The 12,900-nt window shown below is 33.5% G+C and overlaps 1 protein-coding gene across 3 annotated transcripts in view; it reads left to right on the forward strand.

Annotated features, from left to right (window-relative positions):
* LOC140445073 (uncharacterized) overlaps positions 1-11,986 on the forward strand; it is a 43,728-nt gene extending 31,742 nt beyond the window's left edge. For 2 of the 3 annotated variants that reach the window (XM_072536870.1, XM_072536878.1), the window contains exon 3: positions 2,333-6,094. In XM_072536870.1, coding sequence (XP_072392971.1) covers positions 2,333-4,683 — 2,351 coding nt within the window. In that variant the 3' untranslated portion in view covers positions 4,684-6,094. Of the gene's footprint in view, positions 1-2,332; positions 6,095-10,235 lie in introns of those variants that run through there. The other variant, XM_072536887.1, reaches the window with a different exon arrangement.
* Positions 11,987-12,900: the final 914 nt, after the last annotated feature.

The following is a 12,900-nucleotide window of genomic DNA, read 5'->3' on the forward strand; positions in this document are numbered from 1 at the left end:
GGACAAAAAAATTATGGCCACATTAATGAACCAATATTAGAGTAGGTGGCGCCACCTAGTGTCAATGGTAAAACTAATATCATTTTCAGATTAAGCATACTTAATAATAGCAAGATACCAATTTTTCGCTTAAATCGGTTGAACAGTTTTCGATATATCCCTAAAAATAATATAAAAAAATATTAATGAATCACCCTGTAGAACGAAAACTAGCAACATTTTGCCTAAGCAATTTGAGCTCAAACGCTTATTTTGATGTCAGCTATCACCCATTAGCTAATGTCCAATTAATTATGGGACACCCTGTACAATCCAAATGGTCTTAAGACAATTTGGATTGAATAATACAAATTCTTTAAATTTTGTTTATTTTATTGCCAGAGAACTGAAGTGGTCCGATAAGTAGATTTTGAGATGTTTATAAAAATCATTACTTCGAATTTATAAGCAACGACGCCTTATAAGGGTCGACCAAGAGTTCTTCTTCTTCTTAACATGCCATACACCAAAGTGCGTAGGCGACTATCTCATTACTAGAATTCTGTTCTTGGCGGCGTGACACAGCTCGCCTGTATTGTATATTCCTGTCCATTCTTTAATATTTCTTAACCAGGATAATTGTTTGCGGCCGGCTCCTCTCCTACCTTCGATCTTCCCTTGTAGGATTAACTGTGGTATTTCATATTTTGCTCCTCTCAATATGTGCCCAAGGTAACCAAACTTGCGTTTTTTAATTCATTTAAAGAGCTCTCTTTCCACGCCGGCTCTCTTAAGGACGTCATCGTTTCGAACTCTATCCACCCAAGGTATGCGCATCATTCTTCTTAATGACCACATTTCAAATGCTTCAAGTTTGTTGATAGATGTTTTTTTCAAAGTCCACGTTTCCATGCCATAAAGCAAGATGGACCATATGTAGCACTTGACCATTCTGTAGCGTATTTCGAAATTTAGGTTTTGATTACATAGGAGCGGTCTGAATTTCATAAAAGCTTGTCTTGCCATTTGTATTCGCGTTTTTATCTCTTGTTGTGGATCCGACCAAGAGTAAATGTATTAATTCAAAATGCAAAAATTGCATACGAAAGATGCACTCTTTACCTTTAAAACGCATCTTAATTTTTATCGATAGGCCACTCGGATCAAAAGATATTGAATTTTTACCGTCGAGCTGATACAAATTTTATTAAGCATTGATTTCGCGAGCGTAACTGGCATTCAAAATAGCCGATCGCTTCAATCGTTGTTTCTAAGAGAACGGTTCATTGTATACAAAAAATGCTTATAAACATTTTTGTTTAAAATTACCTCAGCTACATTTTTTATTTGAAACAATTTTTTCTACGTTGTACAGATTCTTAGTAAATCGATTTTTTTGAGTTTTTACCCCCTTGCGAGGGGGGTTTTAGGGGGAAGCCCGGGGGTAAAAGTGGTAAACTTTTTTACATCGTTTTTAAAGTCCCAAAATTAATATTCTCGGCAAAATTCAGCTTGTTCGTATAATTTTTGGAGGTTCTGTGGCATTTTCGTCTCTGACGACTGGAGTATTATTAAAATAGTGATATGTCTTATAATTTATGCATTTTGAGTTAATAAACTACTACTACTATTTCAGCTCCTATGTGGCCGTAATGTATTTAACATGTTATAGAAGAACAGATAGATACAAATTTATTCGTACAGAAATTTTATTCTGAAAAATTATCAGTACCTACTGCTAACATCAGTAGTGTTCATTATAGTAGATTCCTGTTAGACCTTTCCTATATTATCGAATTTCCACATTTTTGTAAAATATAAAATTAAACACAAAACAGAATTAACTCGGTACAATTAACATTATTAATAATATCCATACAGTTTGTTTAAATTAACACTATCAATAAGAAAATAAAATGAACACTACAAAACTAGTTAGTCGGTTCGAAGCTATTAAAATTTCAAAACGTGATACCCCTCAAACAAATTAATTTCTAACCAATGACAAACTGAAGATTGCGGTCACAACACACCCACCGATCGCGCATCCCGCTGTGTTTGCTTTTAGCTTGTCTTGAATCTGAACAGTCCATAGTGTGGTTCTTGTCAGAAACTTTCTGACTTGTGGGCTTCTTACGGAATCTAGTGTTATTGAACAGCTTCTACAGTCTGACTTGTGGTGTTTTTGAAGGAATCGACAATCTGCAGATGTTGGTACTTTATAAATCTAAGAGATAGCAGCACTAATTTCCCTTCGTTGACAGACTGACGGGGTGTTTGCTATCAACCCATCAATATTATACATTTTTTTACTTACTTTTAATACCGATTTACTAGATAACTATGATTTTAGGTTTCCTTTGTGAAGATATACAAAATGATGCAAGCGACATGATAAAAGAAGATGATATTGTAATTGGAGAAAACGTATTTACCTCTAAAATTTGCCCTAAAGTGTGTATAAAGAATTCATCCTTAAAACAACATATGAGAGTCCACAATGGGGAAAAACCTTTCACATGCAAAATATGCTCCAAACAGTTTTCACAAAGTTCTTCCTTGAAATCACACATGAAAATGCATACTAGAGAAAAACCATTTGAATGCGAGATTTGCAACAAACAATATTCAAAAAATTACAGCTTAAAAGTACATATGAGTGTGCACACTGGATATAAGCCTTATGTATGTGAACTTTGTACCAAAACATTTTCAAGCAAGGAAAATTTAAAAGGACACATGCTAGTGCATACTGGTGAAAAAGCTTTTACATGTCAAATATGTACCAAACAGTTTCCAAATAATTCTCGCTTAAACTCACACATCAAAACGCATACTGGTGAAATTTCCTGTGAAATTTGTAACAAACAATTTTCACAAAAGTCTAATTTAGCAACACATATGAAAATGCACACAGGAGAAAAACGTTATGCATGTGAAATTTGCAACAAGCTGTTTCTAGAACATTGTAACCTAAAAGCACATATGAGAGTACACACTGGAGATAAACCTTTTACATGTGAAATTTGTGGCAAACAGTTTTCATTTATGTCTAATTTAAAAGTGCATATATTACTGCATACCGGCGAAAAACCTCTCACATGCAAAATATGCTCTAAACAGTTTTCACAAAGTTCTTCCTTAAAATCGCACATGAAAACGCATACCGGAGAAAAACCATTTAAATGCGAAATTTGCAACAAACAATTTTCAAAAAAATACCGCTTAAAAGTACATATAAGTGTACACACTGGGGATAAATCTTTTACATGCGAAATTTGCAACAAAAAATTTTTAGAAAATTCTAATTTAAAAGTGCATATGAGAATCCATAATGGAGAAAAACCTTTTGCATGTGAAATTTGCACTAAACCGTTTTCATCAAAGTCAAATTTAAAAGTGCATATTGTGAAAATGCATACCAATGACAAACCTTTTCCGTGCACAATATGCACAAAACAGTTTCCGCTAAGTTCTTATTTAAAATCACACATGAAAACGCACACTGGGGAAAAGTCCTTTACATGTGAAATTTGCACCAAACAGTTTTCAGAAAATTATTACTTAAAGGTGCATATGAGAATTCATAATGGAGAGAAACCTTTTGCATGTGAAATTTGCACTAAACCGTTTTCATCAAAGTCAGCTTTGAAAGTACACATGTTAGTGCATACTGGTGAAAAACCTTTCACATGCAAAATATGTTTCAAACAGTTCTCACTGAATTCTTCTTTAAAAGTACACATAAAAACCCATACTGGAGAAAAACCATTTAAATGCGAACTATGTACCAAACAGTTTTCACAAAATTTTTATTTAAAATCTCACATGAAAATGCATACTGGAGAAAAACCATTTAAATGCGAAATTTGCAACAAACAATTTTCAAAAAAATACCGCTTAAAAGTACATATGAGTGTACACACTGGGGATAAATCTTTTACATGCGAAATTTGCAACAAAAATTTTTTAGAAAATTCTAATTTAAAGGTGCATATGAGAATCCATAATGGAGAAAAACCTTTTGCATGTGAAATTTGCACTGAACCGTTTTCATCAAAGTCAAATTTAAAAGTGCATATTGTGAAAATGCATACCAATGACAAACCTTTTCCATGCACAATATGCACAAAACAGTTTCCGCTAAGTTCTTATTTAAAATCACACATGCAAACGCACACTGGGGAAAAGTCCTTTACATGTAAAATTTGCACTAAACAGTTTTTAAAAAATTCTTACTTAAAGGCGCATATGAGAGTTCATAATGGAGAAAAACCTTTTGCATGCGAAATTTGCACTAAACCATTTTCATGTAAGTCAAATTTAAAAGTACACATGTTAGTGCATACCGGTGAAAAACCTTTCACGTGCAAAATATGTTTCAAACAGTTCTCACTAAATTCTTCTTTAAAAGTACACATAAAAACCCATACTGGAGAAAAACCATTTAAATGCGAAATATGTGCCAAACAGTTTTCACAAAGAATTAATTTAAAGTTACATATGGAAATACACAGTGAAGAAAAATCATTTGCATGCGAAATTTGTAACGAAGGATTTTCAAGAAGTTTTCGCTTAAAATCACACATGAAAACGCATAACGGAGAAAAACCATTTGCATACGAAATTTGCAATACTGAGTTTCTAGAAAATTCCTGCTTAAAGGTAGAGAGAAATACAGAGAGTTTTAACGAAGGAAAATAAAAAAAAAATATTGCACTCTAGATAAAACCAAATTACCTGTAAAATTTGTATCACGCGGTTTGGAAATTGCACACTGGAGAAAAAGTTTTCACTAACACAATATGTTTCCAACCATTATTCAATAAGTTTGACTCCAAAAAAAGCATATTAGATAAGAATGATTTAAAAAACTTGGCTCATTGTAAAGAGGCATAACAGTGTAAAATACTAAATGTAGACACTGCATTAATAAATATAGTTCAGGAAATGAAGCTCGAAAAAAGTTAAAACCTCGCAATTTTTTCATCCTGCATGGATTGAGTTGAAATTTTAACAGAAGGTAGGTGATAGCCCAAGGATCAAAATCTATATCGAACCGAAGTGCGCTAAAGGGTTTTAGGGGTGAAAACTACCCCTAAAATATTAAACCTGAATATGGGTAAGATTTGGTTTGAATTAATTAAATAATGATAGTTTCGTGCTTTTGAATAAAGTCCATCATATTTCAACCCTTAAAAAGCGACCCTTGTTAGAGATTAATGAAAAAAAAATTAGTAATGCTAAGAAAATGATTTCGCCTTGGAACGATTTGCATAAAAATTTGGAATTAAGCTCAACTCACCCTCTGCTTTATAGTTTATGTCATGCCGATGAACCCTAATTGTACTTAGGGGTGAAAACCACCCCTAATTTTCAAAAATTGTAAAATAACATTACAGATCTTTTCACTCATCAAAGATGAGTGAAATTTGGTTTGGATTAGTTAAATAGTGATTTTTTTATACTTTAAAATACAATTTCATAAATTTTCAACCCTTAAAAATTAATTGTTATGAGTGCTATAGGTGAAAACAATTTTTTGCCAAAATTTTGCAACTTTTCAAGTTTTGAAAATCACCCTTTACAACATTGCAGTTTTTATAAACTAATTTAATAGATATAAATTGAAAAAAGTAGAATTAAATACAAAAAAAAATTATCAACATAAAAAGGCACCATATATTCTTATACATTTACATAAATAGTTGAAAATATTTACATTTATAGGTAAAACAATTATAATATTAATTTTATTCGTCATCAATTACATCTTCATCGTGATCTATGTCATCCTCATCTTCTTCAATTATTGGTGGACTATTATTGCACCCTTCACCTGAGCACCCAGAACAAGTAGAGTTACAGTATAAGTGTTTCTTCAAAAACGATTTTGTAGAGGTTTTTAAGAGCTACAAGAATCTGTGAATTAAATCTTTTTGGAACCCTTGGTTTTTAAATGGGGTGAGTTTAAAGGGCTCGAAAAAGATGGTGCTTGATCGTAAATCGATGCTTTAAACGGCTATATCTCGCCAAATATTCATTGTACAACAAATCTAAATAAAGGAAAATTTTAGTCATTAAAAAAGCTACAATTTAGTACATTTTTATTTTTTTCATATTTTCAGTATTTCGGGGATATTTAAAAAAAGAAGGGTAAAAAATATGAAATTGTAAATCGTTTCCCGCTTTAAGCTGTACTTTTTCTAAAACTAAGCATTTTAAATGGGTCAAACTTCTTGGACGTATTAACAATACATGTACAAAGAGAATTGCAGAAGGGTGAAGATCGATTTTAATTATGTTAGTAGGGGGTTGTTTTCATCGATTTTTTCGTAAAAAAAAAGAGGTATTGACCTTATTTTCATCATAACTCACTTAATTTTTGAGCTAGAGTCTTTTTTTTTTATGATAGGTCTATTTATGCTATTTATAAAAGGTTCTATGAGTTTTCTTCCAAAAATGCATCATTTTCCCGATATTTGACTTTGAATCTTTCAAATTTGACATTTGAAGAAAACCGCTGAACATTGATAGGCCGTATTTCGGTTCCTATTATATCGCAAAAACATTTTAAAAAATGAATTGTATTTGTCTTTTTAAAAGCTACAAATTTGTTCTCTACAATTTTTTTGATAAAATGTACCATTTTCGAGTTATTCGCGAAAAATCGATTAAAAACGTCGATTTTTTCGTCTAAAAGTTGTTACTTTCAATCGCGAAAAACTTGAAAAATATCAGTTTTACAAAAAAAATGTACAAAACATTTTTGGTTTAGAATCACTTTTTTAATTGAAACCTTTGGTTAAAACGTAAAAAAAAATTTCACCCCCCGAGATGGGGTGGCAACCACCCCCAAGGCTTTGGCGCACTTTGGTTCGATATAGATTTTGATCCTTAGGCTATTACCTACCTTCTGTTAAAATTTCAAGTCAATCCACATAGGACGAAAAAATTGCGAGGTGAAATGCTTCATTTCCTGGACTAATACATAAATAATAAATATTAGCGTTTAAATTAGTAGCAGTGCTAAGTATAAACTACAACAAAAAGTGATAGGGGTTTATGGAAGATCTGTGGTCAGTTATTTACCAATTCTATAGATGTCTAAAGGAGATTTTCTGGGTTTTCTTATTTTTCGTTTTCTGTTTCTTTTTCTTTAATTATAATAAATAGTGTTTTAAACATTAATAGTAGTTTACAGAAATTATTATGAAATATAATTTTGTATATTATGTGGATAAAAAAATAAACTTGAAGGACAGTTTTTTAATATTTTAATTAATCAAACAGAAAACAACATCAACTCGGTACAATAACAGAGTTTTAAGTTTAAATTAATACTATGAATAATATTATCCACACTGTTTAAATTAACACTATCAATAAGAAATTAAAATGAATCATACCAAATCAGTAAGTCGGTTCGACGCTGTTAAAATGGCAAAACGTGGTACCCCGAACCACTTAATTTCTAACCAATGACAAACTAAAGATTAGGATGACACCCACCGATTATGCGTCTTACTGTGTTTACTTTAAGCTTGTTTTGAATCTGAACAGACCTCAGACAAGGAAAGAGAGGGGACGCGTAATCGTATTAAATTGACTGAAGCCAAACCGGCACCAGAAAGGTTGCCAGGTCATATTTTATTTCTTCAGTAGATTGAGAATAGTGGATATACAATATATTAACACGTTCGACGTCTTGGTGGTCAGCGGTGACCACCAGCTCTGACGTCCCATTGCGCCGTGGGGTTCACCGGTCACCTCCGCAACATAGCATTATACAACGTTGTTTTCTGTGCCGTCAATCACTCATTTCGTTAATATTATACACTCGCGATCATAAAATCCGGGTCACCTTGAAAATCACCGATATTTCATTTTTAACGAGCTTTATCGTAAATAATAATAACACAAATACAAACTAATGCATGTTTCTGAGAATTGTTGCTGTTTCCTTTGTAACAAAGAATTCCAATAGTGCCAATTTCGCGGTAAAGTGCACACTTCCCAAAATGAACGCTACCTGTAACTCCGCTTGTTTTAAATGTCTCGTTTGTGCTTCGACTTTCTGTTCAAATGCAACGGACAAACGTTTATTATTGCCACCATTAGTGTTTATTAGTGCCATTATTAGTGTTTATTTTTTGACAAAAATGCCTTTGACTGTTGAAACAGCACAAATTGTTGCACTTGTGGAAGACGGTCACACTCAACGGCAAGTCGCAAGAACTGTTGGCGTAAGCCTTTCTACGGTTCAACGAGTGCTTCAACGCATTCAGGAGGCAAGTTTGCTAACCAGGCGACCTGGCTCTGGACGAAGAACAACGACCACGACACTAGATGACCGTTTCCTTGTGTTTAAGTCTTTACGAAACCGGACCTCAACAGCGGTTATGCATCAAAATCGTCTAGAGGAAGTACGAAATCGCAATTTTAGTATTGCAACAGTCAGAAGAAGACTTCGTTCTTCTTGACTATCTTCTCGGGTAATGGCTAGAGGACCGCCACTTCGCCGGGTGCCTCGAGTTGCACGACTAGCTTTTGCTCGACAATACGCGCGTTGGGGAATTAACGATTGTAGCAAAGTGTTATTCTCAGATGAATCCCGTTTCTGCCTAACTGGATCCGATGGACGTGTAAGAGTTTGAAGGAGAACCGGTGAACGATTTTCACAAGCTTGCATTGCTCCAAGAATGCCATTTGGTGGAGGCTCGGTTATGGCTTGGGGAGGTATATCTTCCGACTTCCACACAGAATTACCCTTCATCGAAAATGGGTCCCTAACTGCACGAAGGTACATTACGGAGATTCCGGAAGAACATGTTATGCCCAACATGGCACTACTTGGAGAAAACGCCGTTTTTACGCAGGACAACGTGCGATCGCACGTTGCCAGGATCAGTATGTAATGCTTGGACGAAGTTGGAATTACGAGGGTAGCCTGGCCAGCTAGGTCTCCGGACCTGAATTCCATCGAACATCTCTGGGACGATTTGAAAAAATGTATTCAAACCCATACACCTCCTCCTAACAACGCACAGGAGCTTAAGGATCTGTTAGTGAGTGAGTGGAATAACATACCACAACATGTAATCCGGAGAAAAATTGAGAGTATGCCCCGTCGTCTGCAAGAGGTTATTAGAGCAAGGGGAGGCAATATACGATATTGGTCATTGAAATTTCACTGATTTGTTACCACGTTCTGTATTTTCCATATTTTTTCGTATGTCTGTTTTATCAACAATTTGATTTGTTTTCTGTTTTTTTCAATAAAAACAATAGAAAAAACTATTTTTTTCTTTCAAAACAAACATTGATGACAAATAAAAAATACATTAGCCAAAAAAAAGGTTATTACTGCACCAGAGGCAAAAATATTGAAGAAACTTGAAATTTTCAAGATGACCCGGATTTTATGATCGCGAGCGTATATAGAAATGACCATCAAGGCGCTGTAGAATAAATCTTTTGAATTGGACAAATCTACCTATGTAAGTAAAAAAGATGTAGAAAGAGTTTTGAATTTTTATATAATGTTATTGAAAATGTCTCTTATAGATATTTATGAAAAGTAATAACATAACTAAAACAAACTCACTCTAACTAACTAGGAATTAACAATAAAACATTAAAATTAAAAAAAAATAATTTTCTGAAAAATATAGAAAATTATCAAAATGCGATTATACATATCTATACATCTTATTGAAACATGGCAAGCACAAATGAGAATTACCTTCAAACTGTTCACCTTTTTTGTTTTATTTTTGGCTAGATCGATATAGTGTTTCAATAAATCAGTAAATTGAAGTTGAAATCAGTAGATCTACTGAAAATCAGTAGAGCTGGTAACCCTGTAAGAGGTAGTAATGGGCAACGTGCAGGCACCAAAACATGGCGGTCACATCGAAACTGGCTTCACTTTTCGAAGGTTAATTAAATGAGTGTTACCTGTCCTCTCTCTTTCCTTCTCTAAGGAACAGACCATAATGTGTTTATTGTCAGAAACTTTCTGACTTGTGGGCTGTTTGCGGAATCCAGTATATTTAACGGCTATTACAGTCTGATTTGTGGCGTTTTTAAAGAAATCGGCAATCTGCAGATGTTGGTACCTTATAAATCTAAGAGATGGCAACACAAACTCATTTTCCTTCATCGACTAACTAATGGGTTTTTGCTATCAGCCCCTCATTTATACATTTTTTATTTCTTTTTAATGTCGATTTACAAGATAATTATGATTTTAGGTTTCTCTTGTGAAGATATACCAAATGATGCATGCAACACAATAAAAGATAATATTGTAATTGGAGAAAATGTATTTAACTGTAAAATTTGTTCTAAAGTGTGTTTAACGAATTCGTCCTTACAACAACATATGGGAGTAGTTCACAATAGGGAAAAACCTTTTGCATGTGAAATTTGCGCCAAACAGTTTTCACAAAGTTTTTCCTTAAAATCACACATGAAAACGCATGCTGAAGAAAAACCATTTCGATGCGAGATTTGCAACAAACAATTTTCAAACAATTACAACTTAAAAGTACATAGGGGTGTACACACTGGAGATAAGCCTTATGTATGTGAAATTTGTACCAAAAAATTTTCAAGAAAGCAAAGTTTAAAAGGACATCTGTTAATGCATACCGGTGAAAAACCTTTCACATGTCAAGTATGCACCAAAAAGTTTTCAAATACTTCTCGCTTAAACTCACACATGAAAATGCATACCGGTGAAATCGCCTGTGAAATTTGTAAGAAACAGTTTGTACAAATGTCTCATTTAAAAACACATATTAAAATGCACACTGGAGATAAACCTTTTGCATGTGAAATTTGTACCAAACAATTCTCACGAAAGTTCCATTTAAAAACACATATGAAAATGCACACCGGAGCTAAATTTTTTGAATGTGAAATTTGCAACAAACAGGTTTTAGAAAAATCTAACTTAAAGGTGCATATGAGAATACACAATGGGGAAAAACCTTTTGAATGTGAAATTTGTTTTAAACAGTTTTTAACAAGGTCACATTTAAAAACGCATGTTGTGATAAAGCACACCAGTGAGAAACCTTTTCCATGCACAATATGCACAAAACAGTTTCCGCAAAGTTCTTATTTAAAATCACACATGAAAACGCACACTGGGGAAAAGCCGTTTGCATGTGAAATTTGTACTAAACCGTTTTCATCAAAGTCAAATTTAAAAGTACACATGTTCGTGCATACCGGTGAAAAACCTTTCACATGCAAAATATGTTTCAAACAGTTTTCACAAAGAATTCGTTTAAAGTCACATATGGAAATACATAGTGAGGAAGAATCATTTGGTTGAGAAACTTTTAACAAGGAAACAGAACATGACGTCATAGATCTAGCTAAAACAAACCATGTTACCATAGTGTCACTGCCTTCCCATTCTTCACATAAATTGCAGCCTTTGGATAGGACGTTCATGAATCCTTTGAAAAACTATTACAGCGAAGAAGTTAGGCTGTGGCTGAGGCAAAATCAACGTGCTCTCTGCGCTTACGATACAATGGACTTATTTGGGAGAGCCTACGTCAAATAACAGTCACTTAACAGGCATTTGTTCTCAGATGCAGAATATATTGAAGAGGTGATAAAAAAACTATCATCTTCTTTGTATGAAACCGGTGATAGACAACCCTTGATATCAGACGAGCCATCGACATCTTCTGTAGCACAGGCAGGCGACTCGTCAACATCTTTGGGGTTGACTACATCACCTAATCGCAAATTTCACCTCAACTAGGGGGCGAAAAGTTTGTCAGTTTACAGTCATTACTGCTTCGCCTTACAAGGCACAACTAATTGAAGCCCAAAAATGTAGAGGAGATATAGATCGGCGTGATCGTGGTCCCGCACCAGGCATCTCTTCGGGAACTAGTAAAAATGAAACATGATATCAAGAAAGATGATCATTTATCTAGCAGTAGTAAAGAAGACGCGAGCATTTTGACTTTTGCGCCGATAGACGAATAATTTTTAAAATTTTAGTAAATGTTTTCTTTCATTTCTTTGATTTTGTTAAATTTAGTTCAATTAAAATAATATTCTTATCTTTGTGTTTTTCGCTGTATCATCGTTTTGACCCATTTTCATTGCTAATTAGAATATTTTTAATGGGGGTTTAAATTAGGCACCAATTTTTCAGAATGAAAAAGTGTAAACTTTTTTTAAATAAGAAAAGGGTTTCACTCTCGAAAATATCATTTGAAACCATGGACTAGGTAAATGAAGTATACCTACATAGAATGCTCTTAAAGCTGAATTTTAGAGTCTACCTATTTTAAAAAAATTAAAAACAAAGTGGGGTTCCACTTTTCGGTACTTTCAAAGTTTTTTACGTTTAAAGGAGATCAAATGCTCTTCATAGCTATTCGTCAACCGCCATGTTTCAAACGGGTTGTATAAGAATTCTATAGAGGGCGCATTCGCATAAGAAAAATATTAAGGAAGGCAGGAATTTGTTCCCCAGTTATGGTAATTAAGAGTTCGCAGTATATTATTTAAATACTTTATTCTACATTACGAATTAAATAAATTGGAAAATTCTTGAGAACTCATGTCTTTAGTTTCAATAACGTTTCTGGGGAACCATTGTGATTTTCTGTCTTTAAACTTAATGATAAAGCTGTTTAAGACGTATAGAGTGATCATCTACTTTAACATCTGCTATATACTAGAAACAAATAATTTATAATGGCATTTTTATTTCCATAGGCATGCTTTTTAGTCATTAGGAATATTTTGTCAGCACCGGTTCTTTTATTTTTAACATCACAAATTCATCATTATTTATTCTCGTTTTACTTTTTTATCATTCACCTCTGAACAAATAAATAATTATGTTATAGTTCTATAACTTCTAAATTTACATTTTCT

The sequence above is a fragment of the Diabrotica undecimpunctata genome, chromosome 1 (genome assembly GCF_040954645.1).
Source record: "Diabrotica undecimpunctata isolate CICGRU chromosome 1, icDiaUnde3, whole genome shotgun sequence".
Classification (NCBI taxonomy): Eukaryota; Metazoa; Arthropoda; class Insecta; order Coleoptera; family Chrysomelidae; genus Diabrotica; species Diabrotica undecimpunctata.